The sequence below is a fragment of the Prinia subflava genome, chromosome 1 (genome assembly GCF_021018805.1).
Source record: "Prinia subflava isolate CZ2003 ecotype Zambia chromosome 1, Cam_Psub_1.2, whole genome shotgun sequence".
Lineage (NCBI taxonomy): Eukaryota > Metazoa > Chordata > Aves > Passeriformes > Cisticolidae > Prinia > Prinia subflava.
The window spans coordinates 24,779,906-24,803,952 of NC_086247.1; the positions used below are offsets into that span (position 1 = coordinate 24,779,906).

General features: G+C 39.2%; 1 protein-coding gene across 5 annotated transcripts in view; it reads left to right on the forward strand.

Moving 5' to 3' along the window:
- RUNX1T1 (RUNX1 partner transcriptional co-repressor 1) overlaps positions 1–24,047 on the forward strand; it is a 121,647-nt gene that overhangs the window by 53,019 nt on the left and 44,581 nt on the right. For all 5 annotated transcript variants that reach the window (XM_063391303.1, XM_063391285.1, XM_063391320.1 and 2 more), the window contains 3 exons: positions 17,459–17,596; positions 21,275–21,516; positions 23,132–23,221. In XM_063391303.1, the coding sequence (XP_063247373.1) occupies positions 17,459–17,596; positions 21,275–21,516; positions 23,132–23,221 (470 nt within the window). The remainder of the gene's footprint in view (positions 1–17,458; positions 17,597–21,274; positions 21,517–23,131; positions 23,222–24,047) is intronic.

Here is a 24,047-nt window from a genome sequence, read left to right on the forward strand (position 1 = left end):
CTGAAAAACAAACCTGTTTAAAAATACTTGAGCACTCAAACTTCAAATGCTTAAAGCTGATTTAAGCATTAAACCAGAGATGGCTTTTCTTCAGCCATCTCTGGTCTTTCTTACTTGTGTTTTGAATTCCCAGGCTCTTAATTTTCAGTCTTGAGGTTCTCATTTTGCATTCTGAAGAGCACAGTAACAGGAAAAGAAAAAGAAAATAATTTTCTTAAAAACCATATATTTCAATGGGAAGTTTCTTTCTATGAATAGATAAGAAAAGTTCAGGTGATACCAGAAAATGTGTGCTTTCATTTTGTATGCCTATGCACATACTTTCACACAGAATACTAGATCACATTTCTCTTTAGTAATATAAAATCTGCTTGAGACTGAATTAATAAATGATGCAAAGCAGTATTAAAATTCTCCATGTCTTTCGAATCCTACATACAGCTTCAAGCAATTTGTTAGTCACAAAAGCCAAGGAATGTCATTAGAATTCATATATTTTTTTAAAAAATCAAAATTCTGTAAGCTATTTTGCTTGTGTGCCATTTTCTTACTCTGATTTAAAATTAAAGCCTGCCCCTACCCTAGAAATGGCTGTTGAACTGTGTATATCTTCAATGAAAAGGTTTCCAGTGTAGTGAAAAAAGGAATAAAGTTCAAAGATCTTTAATCCAGTTTCCTCTGTTTTATTTGATTACTTGCAAAACCTTTCCTTTTGCTGCTGTTCCCCAGTTCTTCATTCAGCAATAGTACTGAGGGGGAAATTTGTGCTGTGCCGTTTATACATAATTTAAAACTATTGTGCTAGCTTTAAACCCAAAGTCTTTCTCATCTATCATTTATCTCATGATGTTATCTTTTGTACTCGGTACCCTTCAGTAAGCACAGCCTGACACGTCTTGTGGCCTTTACCTTCTGAGATAAAAAAGATTGAAAAGATGCTTGGCACCACCTGGTGAAGATGAGGCAACCCTGGAGAACTGTGCTTCGGGAGCAGGTGACTGATGCTACGAAATGTGCCAGTCTGGGGACACAGCTGAGGGGTTGTAGTAGGGAAGGGGGAGGGGAAGAAAAAAAAAGAGCAGGAACATTAATACATCTTCCTGAGGTTTGATGGGACATACACTGCCTACTGTTCCATCTGGTGCTTATGATAGCATGGCATATTAGTATGCTGCAAGTTCATAATGTATTCAGGGCGAGAAAACACCACTTGCATACCAATTGAGGCGTCCTCTTTCTCAGAGCTGCTTTTGAATTTCAATGATGTTTATGCCTCCTAAGCCATGACTGAACGGAGCATTTCCGCTTGTGGAGAAATAACAGCAGTGAGGGACTCTGGCTTATGTGGCTTTTCTTTCCTCTCTCTTTATTTTTCTCCTTTCTTTTTAGTTCTTTTCTTCCTGCTCTTTCCTTCCAATTTCTTTTGTTTGGGGAAGCCTGAAGACAGCTTGAGGTTTTTGGACTAGCTAATTACAGAGCTTCTGTTAATATTACATTGACTTCTTTTTAAGGTTGTAGTCTATTGTCTTTTTGCTTATCTCAAAATGCTTGAATGTCTTTTTATGACATTTTGATGAAATTACTCTAAAAGCAGCGTCATGAAGCATTTAGAAAATAGCACATTCTGCTTTATATTCAGATTTCCTGTATTACTAAATCAAAGAATTAACAATACCTCGAATTCCACATTTCATGGTAAATTATTTGTGCCCTGTGTCTTCAAAGACTTGATTTTCACTTCAAGTGTGCTACATAATAGGATAAGTATCTGAAGTTGAGCAGGTATGTAAGCTTTTGTAGGAGTGAGGTCTTTTTATCGATTCCTTGCAGGAAATGTACTGATATGTTCTTTTTATTTCTCTCTACCCTGTCCTCTTTGAAACTCTGCTGAGACTGACACTTGACTGGAGACAATCTCAAAACTCCACCATAGACACTCTTGACTGCATATTTTGTTTCTGAACTTGTCAAAGATTGTGATCTCTTTATGGCTCAGTGCTGTGAATCGTTCTGCAGCCCTCCTTCCAGTGGGCTTTCAAAGTGTGAAGTTTACACACAGGATAGGGTATTTGATGTGCGATTTTCAAGTGTCTGGAGCAATACATGAGTGTGAGTCTTATTGGCTTTGTTGATGACTGAGCCTCTAAACTGCTTCACGTGTTTTGAAAGTCCTACCCCAAAAAGGAGACTAAACTTGCTGCTTGTCGTTGTTTAACCCCAACTGGCAACCAAGTCCCACACAGCTGCTTGCTTATTCCTCACCAGCAGGACAAGAGGAAGAGAATTGAAAGGGTAAAAGTGAGAATAGTCATGGATTGAGATAAGAACAGTTTAATAATTGAAATAAAATGATAATAATAATTGTTAGAATAATAATGGCAATAGTAATAGTGATAAATATAATAAAAGGTAAAATAGCAAAGACAGAGAAATAAAACCCAATAGAGTCAATTGATACAATTGCTCCCCACCAACTGACTGATACCCAGCCAGTCCCCAAGCAGCAGCCTCCCAGCCAACCTTCCTCCCAGTTTTATTGCTAAGCATGACATCACACGGTGTGAGATGTCTCTTGGGTCAGTTGGGGTCAGCTGTTCCAGCTGTGTCCCCCTCTCAACTCCTTGTGCACCCCCAGCCTGCTCACTGCTGGCAGGGGTGAGAAGCAGGAAGGCCCTGACTCTGTGTAAGCCCCACTCAGCCGTAGCTAAAACATTCCTGTGTAACCAACACTGTTTCCAGCACAAATCTAAAACACAACCCTACATTAGCTGCTAAGAAAATCAGCTCTACCCCAGCACACTGCTTGAAGAGGGAAGAATATTAAAACAGCATCTCTAGTATAAACCCACTTAATTAATGCATTTTGTATCTAGTCCTCTACCTGCACAGCTGGACTCTTGCTGCTGCTGACTGTGGTTTGAGGCTTTAGCTTAATCTTTAATGCATATGACTGTCATGCTAATACAACTTTAATAAAAATGTACTAGGTAGCACTTTGAACTCCTTCACTGTAATTTAGTATTAATCCATTTGATTACTAGAAAAGAAAAGATCTTCCTCTAGTTCTGGTCCATTCTTTCAAATACATACAGCCGTGACTTTTATAAATATATATTTTCAGACATTCATTTTAGTACTCTTATATAGATAAGAAACAAAAAATACGTTACTCATCACGGCAAAGAATAAATTGACTCCCTTTGCTTTACTATCTGAATATCTGTTGTCTGATGGCTTAAGAACATTCCCTGTTTATTGATAGTGCATTTAGACCTAGACATTAAAGCCTTAGCTTAAATGGCAATTTTTTTTCCTTAATATATTCAGGAAGACTAATGTTACTGAATAGGAATGTGAAGGAGATAGTGTGGGTTATTCAAGCAAGTTTAGTCAGCACTTACAAGATTCTTGAAATGTTTCTTGATGTCCTACAGAACTGTTAACATCTGCATGGCTTGTGAGAAGAGTCACATTTATTGCAGCTGTATGCTAGCTAGAATGCAAAAGAAAAGGGGGGGGATCAGAGTTAAGAATGAAGCAGCTGGTTTTTGGTACAGAGATTTATAATTTTACTCTCATTACAGACTGACAGTAAACTCTACTTGGACTCTTTCGAATCTGCTTCTTTGAGATGGCAGGTTGAAGGCTTGGGAATTTAGCTGTCAGTAGATGCAGTCCAACAAAATATATACAGTTTAAAAGAAAACACAGCTTTTACATAAATAATCACAAATAGAAGTTCAGCCTTTCAAGGAGCTGTTTCTTCCAGTATGACATAAGATGATATAGAGCATGTGTTTAAAACCTACATTTGAGATGGTTTTTAAAAAAAGAAATTACAAAGATAGATTGTTTTAAATATTAGTGGGGAGTAGTAGACAGAAGGCTGCTGAACCAATGAGGCCATACAGCTTCCTGTACCTGTTCTTGCAAGGGTTTGGGATTTCTGGAGAAAAGGAAGGGACTGTTGAGAGACTCCCATGATCCCAGGCCTGGCTGAACAATGTAATAGTATCTCAGTGTGTTTGTTTTACCTCTTCTCTCTTTTTGTGCTAGAAGAGAAAGTGAGAGAACAAATATTATCAGAGTCCCATTTTCTATTTCACTCCTTCCTGTAAAAAAAAATCACATATAAGATTCCAGAATCAAGGGGGGTTTTTATCCAAGTTTGGTACCGTCCTTGCCCATTTCTTTCTCAGTTGTTGAGACAGATTTAAACATAAGTTAGCTCAATATTTGTTAGTTGTCAATATCTTTGTTCAGTTTCAGTTAAGATCAAAGATTTTTATAGTTTTATTTTCTTATTTATTTGGTATGAATGAAAACTGATAATGTCTTTTGTTTCCTATGGTTAATATAGCTTGGGATGCTTCTTCTTACCTTTTTTCTGGGCATATTTTAAGTGAATCTATTCTGGTTTTGCTCAGTTAATTTCTTTACAACCTGCCCAAGCTATTCACAGTGGGAGTGCCAGGATCTGTTTCTGTGTCTCCTGCTGTTTCTTTAACAACCTCAGCAACTGAGGAAGCTGCACATCTATACTCCTATTCTTTATTACTCTCCTTAAATGATGCCTCTGAATAGTTTTCTAATATTTTCTAAACCAAACCTATTGCTTGTTCATTTGTTGCAATAGCACAGCTACCCATTACGAAACAGGGCCAAGAAGGACCATCAAGGTGAAGAGCATCCCGTTGTTGTTTTAAGTTCATTTGGGTTCATCTTCATCTACTGACACGTTTCTGCTCTGCATACTGTGTTCTATAGCAGATGTGCACTCTGATAGCCTACTATAATTTTTATCTCTCCTGCCTAGCCTTTTCACTGTTACATGTTACATCATTATTTAGTGTAGTATGGGACACTGGAAGGGCTCTAACATATGATTGCTGCCTCCTTTCCTTTCTTCTGACACCAGAGCACAGACAAAAGCAAATTTTTTAACATTTCATTTATGAAGATTACTGCATTTGATTCATCAGTGTTCACCACCTGAGCGTTCACCTTTTAGTTTCTGAAAGTTTATTTCCACTTGGTGTTTTGGAAACACATTTTATCTTAATTTTGTGCAGCTTGTTGGTTGAACAGAGTTGTGTGAAAACCCAAGTAGCTCTGTAAGTCAGGGCTCATAATCACCTTTGGAAATGACCTGTTAAGTTTCTTATGGGTCATTTGTATGCACAGTTACTGAAGCTACTTGCAATAATTATGGAAAAGATAATGGCTAGGAACTCATTTGGGGACAGTTATTCTTGTTAACTGTTTAGTATTTCATCCAGGTACACCTGTTTCCCCATTTTTTAATTTTCCTTTCATCATTTCGGAGTTTGCCGTGGATAGTTGTTGCAGTTCAGCAGTTCTTAATTTCTTCATATCCAAGCAGATTAGAGTTTACCAGACAAGTGCTGATGTGCTTTACATCTTCTATTCCAAGAAGCCCATAAAGAAAGACGTTTTCACAGGAGATGCCAGTGCAGTCACTATCTGTCTGTGCTTTTGAATTGTATCTGCCCATGGGATTTAGCTTTCTTAGTACATATGTGGTGCTGAAAGGATGTTTTATAAAGATCTGTATGAGCTTTTTTTTTTCCCTGCTTGCCATTTGATCTCTCTAACTGATTATAAGTGTGAGAGTAATACCAGGTTTTGTTTGGTTCTCTGTGTTTTGGTGCAAAAAAGAAATGGTGTTACATCGTGTTGGGGTATGTTCAAGTTCATGCCATTGTCACATGGCTGTAGTTGAGTGTGCACAGTCCAGGTTTTATGACTAGATATAGTGTGAGTTGTAGGCATGACACTGCCTATTGTGTTGTTTCTGCAGTTCCACTTTTGGAATGTGTCACATGGAAAGCTATCACCCAAGCAGGGGAAGGTGGAGGGGGTAACTGGGGGCAAAGTGGGAACATCTAACTTGTTTGGCTGGGGTGAGAGGCGACAATAGGAGGTACTGAAAAAAGTCTTTTGTTGCAGCCAGGGCTATCTATTTCCTCTTTTGAGAATGAAATCAATATGGCTGAATTTTAGGGACAATAACTTAATATGCTGTTGGTACTGTGGGCACAGAATAGCACATACTGATGTGTACACGCACACACAGGGCATCATGGGCTCTCCTTTATATCCCATGGCTGAAGATATTGGGAAGAAGTGTTCTTAGAGCGGGTCCCTTTGGCTTTCTGAGCAGCTTGCCATTTATTTTGAGTGTTCGGTGCGGGCAGGGCTTTTCCCGGTGCCGGCACAATGCCGGCTCCCTCTAGTGGTCTCACGGCCCGAGCCGCTCCCGGTGCTCCCGCAGCCCCCCTGCCCCGCCGCGGCCCTTCCGCCCTGCTGGGGAGGAGCCCGCCTTGTCTCATAGAAATGGCCTCTCTTCTGCTTAATCCGCCTCTCAGGGACACAAAGTGTATCTGCCCCAGTAGGCCCAAAGCCAACTAGTGTTTCCATAGCACAGAGGGAGTTAAAGCTACATTTCATAACATTTTTAATATGCACAAGAGCATGTAACCATATCAGAAAGGGTTAAGCGCATCCACATTGAACATTCAGAGTTCAAATGCATCAGACTTCCTTACTTTGTCAATATTTCGCTTGCATTCGTATCATTGAGTGGTTTCTCTTTCGTGTCTGAGTTCTCGCCCTGAAGTTTCCCCTCCATTTAACACTCCCTTCAGTGTAATTGAAGGCTCTTTCCCTCTTGCAGCTTTCTAAATTTGAATGTTAAAAAAAAAAAAAAAAAAAAAAATTAAAAAACCACAGTAAGTATTTTTATACGCAAAACCAAGTAAATAAAACTTGGTCATACACGTGTACAAGTTTGTGTGCACATACACACGTGGACACACACATATCTGCATGTACAGAAGAAAGCTGTAGAAGCTACACTGATGCACAAAGATCAATATTCCTGTGTTGGAGTAATAGGTTTAGGTGGCTTGATGAAAATAGTTGTTCTATAAATATAAAAAGCTTTTTAATGTATTTGTGAGGAAAAAAAACCAAAACCAAAACAACCTGAACATTTAATTTGAATCTCCTGGGCTTGAAATGAAGTTTGTTTTGTAGAACTGTCATCAATCATGGCAATGCTATGATACATAAAATTGTTTTAAAAATTTGCATATATTTTCAGTGGACTCTGTAATAATGGCTGATTTTTATTTCAATTCAGGCTTCAGCTGGGATTTGCTATTTAAAATTCAAAACATAGGGAAGATGCTTCAAAAGAAGGAAGTTTTAAGCTTTATTGTGCAAGACTAGGACTGCTGTGATGCTCTAAGGTCTAGAAACGTTGCGTGTAATTGTATACCCTGTGAGTGGTCTCATTAGTTTACCTACAGCTGTTTTCAGTGTCTATAGTTAAACACATATTCCTGAGTGTTTCTGGAGCTGGAGTCTGCCTGCAAGGCTAACCCAGCATCTCTCTTTCTGGGTGAGATCACCAGAGATTTCTGTGCCAATATGAATTTGTGTGAATTTTCTGGCTTCAGAAAGAGGTTTAATCTGGTTTTATACTTGTTAGTCTTAAATCACATACACAAATTCCTTCCTTTCCTTCTTCCTTTATATGCTTATACTATTTCACATTCTCTTGTAAGAGTGCATGTGATGTATTAGGCCAGATGATTCAAAACATAGTTTTGGATTTGCTAATGGTAGTATTTGCTTTCCTTGGGAATTTATTTGTCAATAAGTAGTATTGCCTCATCTAAGAACATATTTGGGTCTTCATTTCTTGTGACGTTTTTGAGGCTCTCTTTCCCCCTTCTCAGCTCTCCACTGCTTTATTCAGGTGTGATCCAGTGCCCAAATAAAAGACATTTGGTGTGACATGTGGCACTGAGGAGGAGCTGACTCGTAACTAATAATGAGTATTTTCTCACACTCTGTCTAGACGGTGAGTCATGTAAATAAAAGATATCTTTAATGGCGTCATCTGATGCTGTGAAATTATAGTCTTCCAAAGTGTGTATTCCTACAAATGCTGAAGTACTGATAAGAAGAGTGTCATTTTATAATACAGAGATGGGAAAAAGCCTATAGTTTCACTTTTGTCTTACTGGTAGTGGCAGTAAGTAGCTAACCTGAGTGCCAACACCTGAGCAAGGGTTTCTGGGGGAAATATGCTTCATTGTATATTTTTGTTGGTGGATTAATACCTGTCTTGAGTGGCTGAAGTAGAAGCCAAGGAGTTACTATGCCTGGTCACTGAGGACCACCAGTTGTTGTGTAGAGCAGCCACACTGTGAGAGCAGTCTGAATGCTTCTGGTTCTCATGAGGCAAAGAACCTAGATCTATATGGGAATGTTTATGCCTGATTTAGCACCCATAGAGATTAAAAAATTAGAGACTCTAACTCTTTAGTGATTATATGGGACATTTAGTCTGCTAATTTAGCTGTGTTAGGTGGCAGGAGTAAGCAGACTTCCTCAGACCGTTCTGGTACTTAGGAGAGAGGGAGTTTGGCTGCCTCTCCTTTCAGTGTTATGGGTAAAGTGTTGCTCCCTAGACCTGCACATCTGGTGTAATGGAACAGACTTGTCACTGTTTGAAAGATCACTTGGAGGAACTGGGTTTTTGGATGAGTAAAATGGTGCAGTCTGGTAGAGCAGGGATTTGGGACCTTGATCTGCAAGATGGAGAGCCACCTGTCCCAGGCTGGCCACCACCACTCCTCACCTTATGGGATCTTGACTTGTCCATGGCAAATTCCACATTTTATAATTAAGCAAATTACCTTCTTGGTAGTCCCTGGGTCATATTTTCAGATGTGTGACCATGGAAAATATCACCTCCTACACCTGTATTTGATTCTTTTTGAGCATAAAGGACTTCTGGCATGTTATATAAATATAAGCAATGCCTCTTAAAATTACAGCTGTAGTAACTTTTTTTGCTTTTTGGCAGAGGAATTTATTGCCTTAACTTTCCTGAATTTAAATTAGTTGCTTTAGATTACTTTGTGTAGTCTGTATTGGAGATTTCAGTTCCAGCTAAATCTAATGAAATATAGTATCAGTATTCTCTTAGGACTTTTCTAAAATGAGTACAGCTATCCTTTACACTTTCCATTAAGTGCATTAAAAATGAAGAAATTTATAATTATTTTGCTTCAGACTTTTAGCATTGTGTAACAAACTGTGGTTTCAAACTGAGAGTACGTTTAGACTGATTATTAGGGAAAAGTTCTACTGTGAGGATGATGAAGCACTGGAACAGGTTGCTTAGAGAATCTGCCTTATCCCTGGAAATGTTCAAGGCCAGGTTGGATGATGCTCTGAGCAACCTGGTTTAGAGAAAGAAGTCCCTGTCCATGCAAGGGGGGCTGGAAAAGGACGATCTTGAAGGTCCCCTTCCAACCCAAGTCTTTCTGTGGTTCTGTTGTTTACAGAATCTATGATTTCTGTTATTTAGGATTGGACAAACTTTGTCCAGAAAAACGTAAATATACTTCTGGAGACCAAGTTACGAAATTTCAATTGATGCTGTGAGAGAAGAATCTGACTTCTGGTGGGAAGGATCCGTGTTGTGTGTGGTTGAGTATACAAGAGCATGCAAACAATACCAATTAGATTCTGATCCATTTGTGTTTCTTAGATATCAGTCTGCCTTCATCTGTAGTTTGTCAAATAGTATGTAATCCTGACAATGGTAGGCCTTCCAGGGATGATGGTGCAGAAAGGAAACGAGTTAGTGAGCCTAAGATCAGGGAGCCTTTGGGAAAGTACATCTGAAAGCATGCTGAACAATTCCTCTATACAAGTAAAGGGATTGATTGTTGATGTGGAGAGGTGATCACCTCTGTAGCTTGTGGGGGAGGCTGGGGAGTGAGTTTGGACAGTGGTTGCTCTGGCTGTTCTTCAGTTCTTCGTGCCAGAGCCAGACTGCCACTTTGTCACTTCACATGAGCCCTCAGTATGGCTGAGCTGAGTTTGGAATAACAGTAAAGTTTCCTGTGACGTGAAACACAAGAGAACCACTCAAAACACACAGTTCTTAGTTGGATAGCTTGTCAACAAAAAGAAAAGATCCAGGAAACAATGTAAACGGGAAAATAGTATTTCAATACCAATTATGGGACTGTTACTTATAAACTGCATTAGTTCATATGTAGAGGAATTTTCAGGATGTTTGGTGGGATATTTAGAAGAAATCCACATTGTCTTCAGCTTCATTACAGGCCAACTGGTGTGTATTAGTCCATGACAAAGGTACTTGTAGACTTTGTTTCCTGGTGGCTTATGGAAACTGAGGGCAGCCACCACAGTTTGGCCCTTATTTTGCTTGTCTGTTCTTGCTAAGTATTTCATAAACCATTACAGTGGTAGCAGATCTAGATTTAGAATGTGTTCCTCTTCCCTGCATTCAAGCAATTATACGTGGTAAAATTTGCAAAGCCAGAAAGGGTGAGGGAGAAAAGAGGCATTTTAAAAAAGGTGCAATTCTGACATGAGCCATTTTTTATTAAATAACTGAAAGTGAATTTATGATAGTTTTGAAACTGTCAAAACATGTCAGATTGTTAAATGAGAGGAAAAAATTTATTTTTTTATTTCCCCCCCTTCTTTTAAAAGGAAATTATATGGTAAGACAAGTTTATTTCTTTCAGGAAAAAATAATATGTCCAAGCAAAGCAAGCCATGACATTTTTGTCTTAATTCTGTGGTTGAACTCATGCATTGCTTAATTTATAATATGTGTAGTTATCTGGCCTTCAGCTGCTAAGCCATGATTGTGGGACCAAGTTTTTTTACCTGTCAGAACCTCTCACCATAAAGAACTGAAATCAAAGAGAGTGCTTCTGCATTTGTAGTTCATTGTCATGATTGTTAGTTAGGACCAGTCAAGGTATCATTGTGGACAAAGAACATGACATAAAGCATTTTCTCTATTTACCTGCTTTATATCATCCACAAGATTTACCAAAACTGAAAGACAGTAGCACAAAAATCCTTTTCAGCTTTTTGGAGACAGAGGAGATTGTATTATGCTTAAGGCTTATTTTAGCACAGCTGAAGAAAACTCTTATAACTTGGCCTCAGATAACTTCAGTGAACTCCTAGGATACAGAATTTCTTCTAGCTATTGCATATTAAATGAGCATAAATGGGTAAATTGAGTGTGCTTTCATTTGTTCTGAAGAATAGCTGGTGATATGAATTGTTCAACTATCTGAGCAGAGGAGAATGAAGATAAGACTGCAGCAAAATTGTGATATTGCTCTTGCAAAAGGGTCATCTTCAATATGTGAGCGTCATACCCAGCATGCTAAAGAGGCATTGAAATGTTATGTCATCTGAAAACTTTGCTGTTCATATCCATCAGTCACTTCACACGGATTCTGATTCCTGGTGGATAAATCTTGCAGAGGTAATGTTCTGTGACAAAAGACAGAGTCTGAGCTGATCTCTGATACTGCATTCCTGCAAATCATCCGGAAGTTCTCTACTGGGGAACTGGAAACCCAATGAGGTTTTCTTTCTAGGCCAATAACATGACTGCATCTGGTGCTGAGAGAAAGTTATGTCTGTATTATGCCTGTTCGGAATCATTGTGTACAGCACAAAAACGTCCATTGGGTTTAGGTCCTTATTTATTGATCAAAAAGAAGTCAAAAGGGCTGAGAGGTGAATGGAATGAAGACTACCAGTCTCAAAAAAACCCCAGGCATGCTTGGCAGGGAGGGGGTCTGCAGTGGTGGTGTCCGCAGGTCATGTTTATGGCTGCATTGTATGACTTGCAGGTTTCCCCAGGGTTTTAGTGCATGGAGTGGGTGGGATTTACCAGATATGTCAGGCTTATACCATGCATTCTCAAATGAGTTCTTTTCAACCAAGACAACCTTGTAATATTGTGCTGCTCGGTGTAGCAGCAGGTTTGAGGGTCAGGAGTTGTGGGTCTCCACAAACACTGCCTGTTACTAATGGTCCTGTGGGGCTTGGCCACATCTGAAGGAGAAGTTCTTACTGGCTGCAACATGATAGCACTATGGATGGAAGAACTATGGAATTTGTCCTCCTAGATTGGACTTGTGGTTGTCTGACGTTAGGTTCATCACCACTGTGACTCACAGTCTGTGGTTACCTGCTTGCAAATTCCCTGCCACCCCTGTCAAAATAAGGAAAATTAGTCCAACGAGTCTAAGAAACCATCACTATTACATCCTTTAGATTTAGGTCACAATTCCTGTAACTTGCGTGGTGGAGGCAGGTTCTAATCCCTTGTGTCATATGTGGGGCTTGCTCTTTTCCTGAGTTTAAAGGAAACAAGACAATGGACTCCTTTAATTTAGCAAGTTTTATTTTTATTTTTTAAATGTTGGCACCAAAGTAGAAAGTACTGTACAATCAATATAAAGCATCTTTTAAGAATCTTTCATGCCTGAGTGTACATCTGGAACTGTTTGCACTAACTAAAAGTAAAATAAATGCCACAGCGTATTATACCACAATTTTTTTTCATTTAAAAAAGGAAATTGAAACCACACCACTCCTAGAAATGTTTGACATTGAATTGGCTATTGAAATGGTATCAGTAAAGTATTTATATATTCCATATTTTGTTCCATACATCAGCTTTCCTTGATGCGTTAGACTTGGAAGTGTGCCATGTGAGCTGAAATGTTGCCATTTATGAAAGACCGCCTTGTTTTAAAAATGGACTAAATCTTGTAGGGTACAGGAAGTAAAGTAAATCAGTTTGAATGCAGGCACATCTCTGTGCCGGCTCCTGCATGCTTTGTCTCTTCCTTGTTTGTTTCAGAAGCTTGACTGTTCTTACAGTAAATATCAGTGTTCACCTCACAGCTAAATATAGAGATAGAAATAACCTCTACCATAAAAACTGAATGAACAACAGGAACAGTATAGTTCCATGAACCAAGAAACCCACAGAAGAAATGTCATAATTTAAAGTTGGTTTTACAACATTCTTTAATTTTAAATGAAGCAAAATACTTCTGTGGTTAAATCACAGTTCTTCACTCTATGCTGTAAAGGAGATTCAAGAATGTGCATTTCAAAATGTTTTGCTTGGTTTTGTTTTTAAATAAAAATGTAATCCAAAGCAAATGCAATAGATCTCTGCATACTTGAAACATGTTTTCTGAATTTATTCTAAGTCGCTCGCTGCTCCAGAGGGTTGTGTGTATGGATTAGGACTAGACCATTATTTCACCATCTTTCTCCATCCTGAACTGATTGCAGTGAACACTACAGAATTAGTTGCAGATGTCTCCTTTTCCTTCCAGTTTGGAGGACCTCTGGTTTCAGTCCCATTTGATCTGAACTTATCCTGGGCTAAGGAGCACAGGTCTGTCATTGTTTAAAGGGATTCAGGGGAAGAAATTGTTGCACCTGAAAGAAGTTACTCCCTCTGTATATACAGGCAATGTTTTTAAATGTGGGATGCTGTGGGATGCTGCCTGTATGAAACTTTCTGGTTTTCTAGTTCAGGATTATTGTTTGAAATGTCAGGGTCCATCTGAGGAAAAAGATAGCTGGTACTAGCTTTGCAAGTGGTGAGTTTGGTTTGACTCAAGAGCATAAACATGTTTTTGAATTGAAGAAATTGAGCAATTTTAAGATGTGATGAAAGTTCTTCCAAATTTCAGGAGAAATTCGATGTATATGTCTCTGTATTGGAAAACTGGAACAAATGTATGTGAAATCTTACCCAGGCAGGTTTTAATATGAGTTTTTTCTCTTGAGGGATTCTTTCTTCCCCTACCAAACGCTCATTACCTCTGAATGTACGAATAGCAGAATATCCACTGAGAGTTTGTATGAAGAATGTCCATACATTAAAAGCCTCATGAAGTATCATGCCTTGAAGGAAATTGGCTTGTGAATGTGATTTAAATACCATTTTGTCTTTAGCTTTCATATCATCAGGCTATTTTTCAACCATTACAGTAAAAAGTGTTGGTTGTTAGGTTTATTGGTTTCATTAATTAAAAAATAAATAATGATTTGTAGAGGCTGGAGTTATAGGCTAAGTGTCAGACACCAAAAGCTTTAGGAGTTCAGATCACAAGAACTGTTAATGCTTTTAGCAGTGATGGCTCTGATTTGTGACTCTCCATCATTACTTCATCCCCTGAGTGATCTGTCTTAGAGCTGCTCAGGTTCTCTGGGGCTGTGGGTGCTGGGACAGTGGTGGGTGCTGTAGACAGGGGCTCCCAGTCCCACCACTCCCTCAGAATTCAGGGAGCTATATGAAAAGGTAAGGAAGAGGTAAACAGTAGCAGTAAGAACAAGAATGGCTCCTACAGGAGTTTTGTTATTAAAGAAGGTGGAATAGAGAGTTGTAAAGGCTGTTCTCCTGGGTGGTGTGATGGTGTCTTCCAAGCATGTGGAAGAGCTTTGCATTTTGCATTGTACTTCTTCAAAAGCCCGTTTTCCCTGCCCCCACAGATAATCTCTGTTCTGACAAAATAATCTTGTACTCTGGTAAGAAATGTTTTGTGGTGTGCCTGAAAGGAGCCTTAATATCTCCTTAAAGAAGGCAGGACTGGAGAACTTACAGACAGTCAGAGAGAAATCTGCCTGCCTGCAATCAGACAGTAGGAGAGTAGGATTTAGGGCTTTGCAAGGGAGAGAGGTAACGAAAAGGTAACAAAAGTGGTAAGGAAAGCGTGTTTGTGTTTACCCCTAGGAGGTCCAAAGAAAGGTGATTGGGAAAATCAAACCTAATGTTACTAGATTTAGATGAGAAGTACAGGGGTCTGTGGAAAGTTCAGCAATCTGCAGACTGGGTGGCAAACTGTTGGAGGTAGTAAAAACCATTTGGATCATGATAGAGTGGCAACCTGAAATTCAAGGGCAAAACCAACACACTATTTCCCACTACCATGTTCAATTTAAGTAGCAAAACATTGCCAGCTTTTTTGGAAAGTCTCCCCCCTCTGATCTGAGTGCGTTTCTGATCAAACCTGAACTTTGCAATGCAGTGAAGAAAGGGAGGGAGCAGAAGCCATGCGGTTGGTTACAGCTCAGGATCGCTTTTAGTTATCACCAGCTGAATTGGAGGATACAGGCTGTGCCTGCTTGCAGCGAGCAGCAGTCTGTTAGAGGAGCTCAATTTCTCTCACTCCTTCTTCCACCCACCTCCATCTCCTCTGTGCTTGTGTCTGCGTTCCCACATGCTTCAAATCTGTGTACCTGGACTGCCTTCCTTAACAGTTCAATGTGAGTGTTAGCAGAATGAAAACCAGATGGACCAGCAGTTCCCACTGTTATCTCCCCACCAGCTCTGGCAAGCCTCCCTTTCTCTCTCCTTTCTTGGCATGGGAGAAATATTTGCCTTTATTTAGGAGGGCTTGGGCTCACTGCTGTGCCTCTTTCCCTCTGTTGCAACATGAGCTGAAAGCTATTTATTCCCTTGTTGCTGAGGTTGGTTGAGGTGAGTGCAAGATGAATTCGGCTATTAAGGAAGCAATTAACATTTCAAGAAGAGTTTTCATAGTTCTTTATATTAAATTAATGGCTTATTGAAGATAGAGATTTAACTGTTGTGGTATAGTGATACGGAAAGGAAATATGTATAGAATTTGTTTAGAAACCTGTTTTTGTTTTCCAGCATGTAATAATTTACTGTTGCTTGATTTGCACTTAACTGTGCAACAACCTTAATGTTAAAGGTATCATAGTGCATACTCTTCCCTCCAAAGTGGAGGTTTACTAACCTTAGATCAACACTACAGATCCTATAAAATTGTATCTCTATTCCCTTCATCCTATTCTGGGAATGTTTCACTGCTCATCTTCCCCAAACTTGTCTCTAAATTCTATGTGAAATTACTCCCTTTCCCTGAGAGCTGAAACATTGCCTGTAGGCATTTCAACAAAGGTTGAAGATGGCTTCTATAATTGCAGTACCTGATACGCTGCACCTCTGGGACTTACTACTCACTTCCTCAGTTTCTTCCATTTCAGACAGATAAAGACTGGTATCTGTTGTGTTGTTAATTTTTTTGTGGGGTGTGGGGGCTGGTTTTTTTTCCCCCTTCTCCCCCCCCCCCCCCCCTTCCTTTTTTAAAATAACTTTCTCGTATTTAAGTTTTCTGATAATTGTGTTTTGGTTCTTTTAAACATACCCGTTCTTTGTTAAATGTGTGCATTGCATTGAATTTCTGTTATTGTCTCTCAGAGCAAATTTCAGATATGATTATTTCATTTAAGTTTGTATATTGTCAGTAAGAACAAGGAATTGTGTCACAAAGTGAAGTGACAGAATATACAGAATGTGACATGTCTTGAATAAAAACCACAGACTTACGTGCTTGCCCATTAGCAGCGACACTTACTTGCTTTACAGAATGGTTTTGTGGAGCTCAGGAAGACTTCTGTTGGGCTGTATATAAATAAATAGACCTGACTCCCCAAAGAAAGGACTGAAGAATTTTACTTATTCCCATCAAAAGCTAAACATCACTGTACTCATCTTTTTTCAAGATGGCTTGCTAAACTCCTGGCATGAGTGAGAAAGCCTTAATTTTGCCTTCAGCTGGTAAATTTTGCTGTGTTTTGCTGATTCTTAATAAAGAAAACATATGGGCTTGGATGGTTTAAAAAAAAAAAAACAAGGTAATGTCATTCAAAAAGATGTTGGGAAAAAGAGTGCACTTCTGTAGCTTTTATATCATGTGTGTTGTATATTTAGATCTTCAGTTGCAAAAGAAGTGTTAAATTTTCTTCCTGGTTTTGCCTTATGTTTGTTTTGTTTTCTTGGGGATGTATGTTCCTGCTTATCTTGCAGGTTTTGAACATTAAAAGTTGTTCTTGATATGTGAAGGTGCAAACGTACATGCTTATTTGAAAATAACTGTATGTATTTGAGATGATTGACACACTATTTTGGCATGTTGTATTTATTTTTCTGGTGAACATGAGAATAACCAGGGGCACTGTGGTAAAGTGATCCAGGGGGTATGTGTATTTAGCATAGGTTTAACATAAGATTACAAAGAGAAGCAATGAAGAGGACAGCAGGTGATATGAAGAAGAGACTTGAAGAGAGCTGCCTTTAGCCAATATTCCACCCAATATCTCACCTGTACTAAAGAGCTTCAGGTTTTAGTTCTGGAAGAGAAGTCATAAGGGGGTTTATTATCTTACTGTCCCTTCATCTGTTTTTTCCTCCTGGCTAACATGAGAGCCTTGATGGGAGGTGGCATTATTGCAGCTCCAGGAGTGCTTGGGAGGTAGCATCTGTACATGCTAGAAATAAAAACAAAAGATAATTCAGCACTGCTACAAATGAGGTCTTACCATCTGTGTTGCACCTTCTTAAGTAAGGTTTAGATGATGCAATTTGGGAAGAACACACTGGAGTAGATAATCAGGTGTAATCTTTCACAGCAGATGCTGAAATGGCTCACTTCTTGCATTAGTTTTTAAGTTTTTGTTGGAGGGGGTGTGCTTGGGGAAATAAACCGGTGTGTTCCTGTGGTGTGTGTTGCAGATCGCACTGAGAAGCATTCCACAATGCCAGACTCACCTGTGGATGTGAAGACACAATCCAGGCTGACGCCTCCAACCATGCCACCTCCTCCCACTACCCAAGGAGCTCCAAGAACCAGTTCATTTACGCCCACAACGTGTAATTAGTCTTATTTTCTTCCTTTTCTTCCATCTTTCTATTCTGTATGTCAGAAACCAAAAGAGGTGAAGGGAAATGTGCATGAAGAGGCAGGAGCAACATTTGGTTATATTGAGATAAAGTAATTAAGCAAAACAAAGTTCAAACAGATTAATGCATCTTTAAAGTATTAAGACATTCAGCTCAGAGTTGTGTTGTTATTTCATTGACCACTTGGTCACAGTGTCAAAGAACACTGAGCACTGGCTTCCCGTGTACTTAATGCTCAGGTTAGCCCTCTTGTGAGAAGGACAGAAAACCTTCTTGTCTTACATACCATTATGTTGTTTAAACAATCCCATTCCCTTTTGTATAGAAACTTCAGGGAGTTTGTTTTTAAAGTGGAGATAATTAATAATGAAAAAATACTAATCCTCCTCCTGCCTGTATTTCAGTGAAGAATTCTGATTTCAGTGCTATATAATGTCTAGCTAATATTGATATATAACCAAAACAAGAGTCCTTTCATAATTTTTATCTAGAGGTTTCTAGTCTGTTACCACTTCTCTAAATCACTTAGGGCTGCATCTCTGTCTCAACTTATTGATGTAAACATATAACAAACTCTACTAGTCTTGATGTATGCTGCATTCATATCAGCATAACTGAGATTTGAATCTGGCATGTTGTCTGGACTATTCTTTTCACTGCCATGAAGTGATCCACATTTCTCATACTAAGATTTAGCTGCAAATTTTTTGGTCTCTTTTATACTGCCTTGTAATAGTATAAACATGAGAATGTGTTTACATTTCACGTTTTAAATAAAACATTTTTAGAACAGTAGAATACATATGCCTAAACAGAATGAAGGCTGCATCTTTTATTTGTCTTGCCTATGTCTGCTTTAGTCCCTTTCTCTCTGTTAAATACCTTATTTAAAATTCACCTCTATGCAGAAGGCCAGCTGGAGGCCTTTGTACTACTTATCACAGGGAACCCTGTCCTGACAATTTATGTTGAACTTAAACAGTGAGGAGAGTTTGTGCCAGCTATTCACATAAACTCACATTTAACCCAGTGACCCCGATCCTGCAAAGATTTGTCTGTTTTGCTTAACTCCAGCACCTGAATCATCCTGGATGGAGCTTTACACTGGAGCTGCTTCAGTCGGAAGTTAAATTGTTTCTAGGTTTTTGCAGGATCAGGTTCTTGAGATTAAGCTTTCCAGTGTGATGCCCTGCCAACAGTTCAGGATGATCTTTGGCAAGCGTAAAAAGAATATGACTATGTTCTTTAATCACACTTACAGTCCTCACAGGGCTTCTGGGTGTTTGTTTATTTGATTGAGTTCAACACTTTGGAAGGTGTGTGAACCACAGCTTGATTTCTGGGGCTCCTTATTTGAAGACTAAAAGTTTAAAAACCCTGATTTAAATTTCTTTTTACCCTGTCAGATTTTGGAGTTTGGCCTTAGCTGTTCCAGCTTGTACAATAAACAGTCACTTTTGTCAGTGTCTGTTACATTTATTATTACTACAGTGGGAATGCCTGCAGGCCAGAAAGATCTGACTTGTTTTCTGGTCTAAAATATCTTTGTTTTCTTTGGTTTAGATGGTTAAAAATTCTTGACGTGTTGTAGTTTGAAATTTTAAATGCTAAATTCTTTTGGATTAGCGACATGGTTTTGTTTTAGAAATTATGCACAACTTTGCCAATTGGCAAATTCAGATATTATAAGGAAAGCACTGAAATCATGGGGCTATTTCGATATTTCTTTTGTTGTTGGAGAAATCTTTACCAGCTTTTCTTCTCCCTGTATCTCTTAGGTGATGAACTCCACAATTCTCTGCTTTCTTGATCATAGCCCCAGCACCCTCTGCCTAGAGCAGCCCTTTACGGGTGACAGAGTTGTTGGGTGGTGTCAGGGTAGATCAGCAGGGCATGTCACTACTCTCCCCAGTCCTCATTTACTGAGTTCCTGGTAGGATGACTTGTGGCTGTGTGAGTTCCTTGCAATCACCACGTATTTGTTTACTCAGATACCCACTGCAGCAGAGCGTGCCCTGGAGCCACACGGGGAGCTGAACTTGCTGAGGCCAGCTTCTTTCTGTTTCTGCCTTTTCCAATCCTTGTTCTCACTAGCCCACGCAGGCAGAATAGGCAATCAAAAACTAGGATAAAACACAAGCAGAGACTAGATAACAATTCACAGAGCTTTTTCTGTAGTGCCTCTGGAAGGCAGTGACTGGGGCAACAAAAACTCCTTTGAAGGTTTGTGGCAGTGATTTAAATATGGTGATAGGGTAGTGATTTATATCTGGTAGTAGGTGTCCACCCTGAAAAAAGGACTTCCTGAGAATGGGATGTTTGGCTTCAGAGAGGCTGGTCATTGAGAAACACTGAAAGTATTTAAAGTTCCTAACTTGCCCTGGTTGTGCTTTTAAGTAGGAAACAAGTTAAGCTAATATTCCTATGCATTTTTGATTGTAGACAAGTTCCTGATTTTTTGATGATTTTTTGGGATGGGTTCTAAGTGACTCCCCCTCTCAGAAAAAGCAGACAATTTCTCCAGGGTGGTGGTCCATTGAGTGCAGCTGTTGCTGGGCACAGTCACATGCTACGTGCCCACACCTGCCAGTGCACTGGTACTCTTGTATTTCTAGGGGAGCCATCCTTTTTCTTGCTGTTTGCTGTCATTTTAGCAAATCAGACTCAACCTCAATGGCATGTGTTTTGAGTGTTGCTATTCCAGCTAACCTGAGTGGAAGAGGATGTCCTCAGTTTGATTCTCTGCTCTCTTCTGAGGATAAGAATCAAACTGAAATCACTGCCAGAAACTCTCTGTAGTCTTCAGTATGTCTGCATGCATCTCATTGCCTTAAATTTTGAATGCTTGGTACTTCGGATAGTTATTCCCACAGCAACCTTACAACAGGAGGGAAATGCTTTTTTATCCTTTTTGGAGATAAGGTGCTTGCATATGAAAGCAGAGAGATTTGCTCATGGTTTCTGAGAAGTCTTCTGAAATCTAGCTTCATGCCCTTACTGCAAGACTTCAGGACACAGGGAGCATTGGCAGCATTTGTACCTGCACAGACAACTTTGTGTGTTCCATATGTTAGCAGCTAGGAAATCTGTATTGGAAAAAATAACCTTCTCATTGGGTGGTGTAAGGTTAAAACGTGAAAGTCCTGTTTTATAAACACAGCTGTCGGTTGTGTGTACAAAACACAAGTAAAAATATTCAGAGATAAACGGAGGCTTCATGAAATATGTCTGCATGTTTTTTTCTACCCCAAAGAGCAATTTTGTTTTGGTCTTCGATCATACGTGCTTCAATCACTTATGCTTTTTCTCTCTCCATTTCCCTCTCTCTCTTTATAAAACCCTCTGACAAAAGGCTGGTATTCAAATGATGCTTTTCAGGTCCAGGAGCATTTTGAAGGGGCTGTGTGAGAGGCAGCTGCTGTTATTTCCAATCCTTACAATGTTCAGCACCAGCTACTGGGAAATAGATATAAACTGCAGACTGTTGCTCTGTCTAAAGGCTAATTATCTTTGATTGTGCAACCTAATTAATTCTGAGGTCAAGTGCAGAAAACATAAGCTGATGGATTTTCCCCTCTGTCTCCTCTTTCTCTCTGTCTCTTCCCCAACCCCAATCTTTATTTTATCCTCTGTCTCTCTTTCTTTCAGTAACCAATGGCACTAGCCATTCACCAACAGCGTTGAATGGAGCTCCATCTCCTCCTAATGGCTTTAGCAATGGGCCATCCTCTTCCTCTTCCTCTTCTCTGGCTAACCAGCAGTTACCGCCAGCTTGTGGAGCTAGGCAGCTCAGCAAACTGAAGAGATTTCTTACAACCTTACAGCAGTTTGGCAATGACATTTCACCAGAGATTGGGGAGAGAGTGCGTACCCTTGTGCTAGGACTTGTGGTAAGCAAGTATTTTTTCTGTTCTTTTCCCTCTTCCTTGCTTGATATGTTTATTTTATAAATGAGTGGGTCACATGCTCTGTGTTCATCGTACTTTAGGGATACCAAACATACAAGAATGAAGCTCCAGCTCTTGCTGACAGAGCTAACATAAGTAGCTTCCCTCATGGGAAGCCTTACTAGCTTCCCTCAAGTGGCAGCTATTCCCTTCTAGGTATAGCCTTAGCTGTTTTTGCCTGTATATTGTTATGGTGTGATGGTGTGAGAGGGTTTTCATTCTATACTGGCAGTACCCCTAATGTAGACATACCTTGAATCCTGTAATGTAGTAAAATATGGTTTGACTTGCCTAGTTGAGTTGGATGGGAAAAGGAGAGAGCCCTGTATATATAGTGCCAATGGTTAAAAGGGTGAGCTGAGTACGTATGGACTGCAGTTATGCAGTGAAAAACTCTTTCTCAGGATCATTGAACCAAACAGTTATGAACCCAACGAGGCACTGCTGCTGCTTAAGTCACTATATTGGTAAGGTTATCTCTATGTGATGCCATGGCTTAATGAAAGTTCCAGCTCTTTCTTACCTACTACTGTCAACCTGGGCTGCCCTTTTACATGCAAACTGTGAAATCTGGCCCAGGGTTCTTCTTACTCACAGTAAAGTCCTCTCTCTGCCAGACATCCTTGTCTCCCATGTATTTCCTTCAGCAATAATTGGATGTACTGTGGAAGATGCTGTTGTGGTGCTCTAATTTACATCTGTTCTGAGCAGCTGCAGTTGCCATTGATTTCGTTTGGAGGAGAGACTGACAGCACTGTTTAGCACTAAGGCTGAGGAGTGACTTGACAATCTTTGCTTGTATCTTCACAAACCTCTATCTGACAGCAGTGGATGCCCCTTCAGCTGGGTGTGTGTCAAGGGGAAATTTAATGTAGGCAGTATAACATTAGTAATTCTTGCTCTTCATTTGTTTCTGTATTCAAAATATGTGTTTTAATGGGATTTTGCTTGTCATATGGTTCTTTTTGGAAGGGGGAACTAGTAAAGAAACTGAAGATGGCTTTGGGAACATTCACATTCCACTAATTTTCAGATAAAAACTTCTTTCCCATTGTTAATTACAGTTGATTTCTAACTTCATTTGAGGTCTTTGGAGCAAATTAGGATTTTTTTCCTTGGGAAAATCCACATATCATGCTATTCCCTTGGTCAACCCTGTCAGCATCAGGAATTCATGATTATGACTTCATCTCTAAAGTAATGACTTTTCTACATAGCCTAGAACATAGTAAACAGTCCTCTTTCAAAAGAAAACAGTAGAAAAAGGTGAAATTAAAAAAAATGTTGAAAAAGCATCTTTAATTGATGTTTGAAATGTAAAAGTCTTTGCATGCTTTACCCTTAAGAGCTTAAACTGTACTCTAAGCAACAGGTGCTGAATATCTGAGATGCTTGTGCTTTCCTTTGTGTATTTTAATAAAGTAATCATTCAATATGCAGCATGCTTTTCTTAATTCACCAATATCAAGTTAAGTTTCAGAGCTCTTCAGTTACTGTTTCTCTTGCTAAGTGTTTTTATTATTTTGTCACCAAGACAGATTTTTTTTTTTCTCAATAGAATTCTACTTTGACAATTGAAGAATTTCATTCCAAACTGCAAGAAGCTACTAACTTCCCACTGCGACCTTTTGTCATCCCATTTTTAAAGGTATTGTACAGTTCAGTGATCTGGAAAGTATTTCAAACCATTTTGTTGCTAGGTCACAGATACATGTTACAGTTTTTCTTTTTAAGAGAGTCAGAGAAATGAATAACATGTAAAGGCTACTTTCCATAGCTTAGTGCATGTAATTGCATCTGACTATGGTTCAGGATCATTTCTGACTGCTCACAGGAACTGTCGGCTACCTAATTCTATAATCACTGTTGTTTGTTTTATATTTTTCATTTGTAGATATAAAAGCTTTTACAAAGTCTTGAGACTTGCTTATAAATATAATAAAATGGTATGCTTGTAACAAGCTGGAGTTTTGCAAACTGCACGATTCAGAGTAAGGGGATGTCAGGAGTTTCAGCTACCAGCCCGTTCCCAAAGTGCTGCTAATCATTAGTACACCACGAGATTGTGACACTGCCATCCAAGGAAAGGCATTTCTTCTGATTTGAGCCACACTGTGTAAATACAGTGACTGTGTCCACTGATTTATGCTTGTTGACCTTTTATTAGAAATTTAAGATAAAATCTTATCCAAAAGCTAATTAATAAAATACACACGTGATGTGCAAAATAGAAAACAGGGAAGCAAAATCTTCTTTGAAGTCAGGAAGTTATTCTGCCTCTCACCTGCCAGTAACTGCCTCCTCTGAATTGCTGTGATCTGTGAGCAGTCATTGTTGCCTTCTCAGATCGTGTTGTATTCTGTTTTGGTTTTGCTGTGGAGATGAATTTTCCCAGAGATAAGGTATTTATTGTTCCCATATGTGTTTTTCCATTGTCAACGTGTGGGTGGACATTTTTCATTATTTTAGTCTGT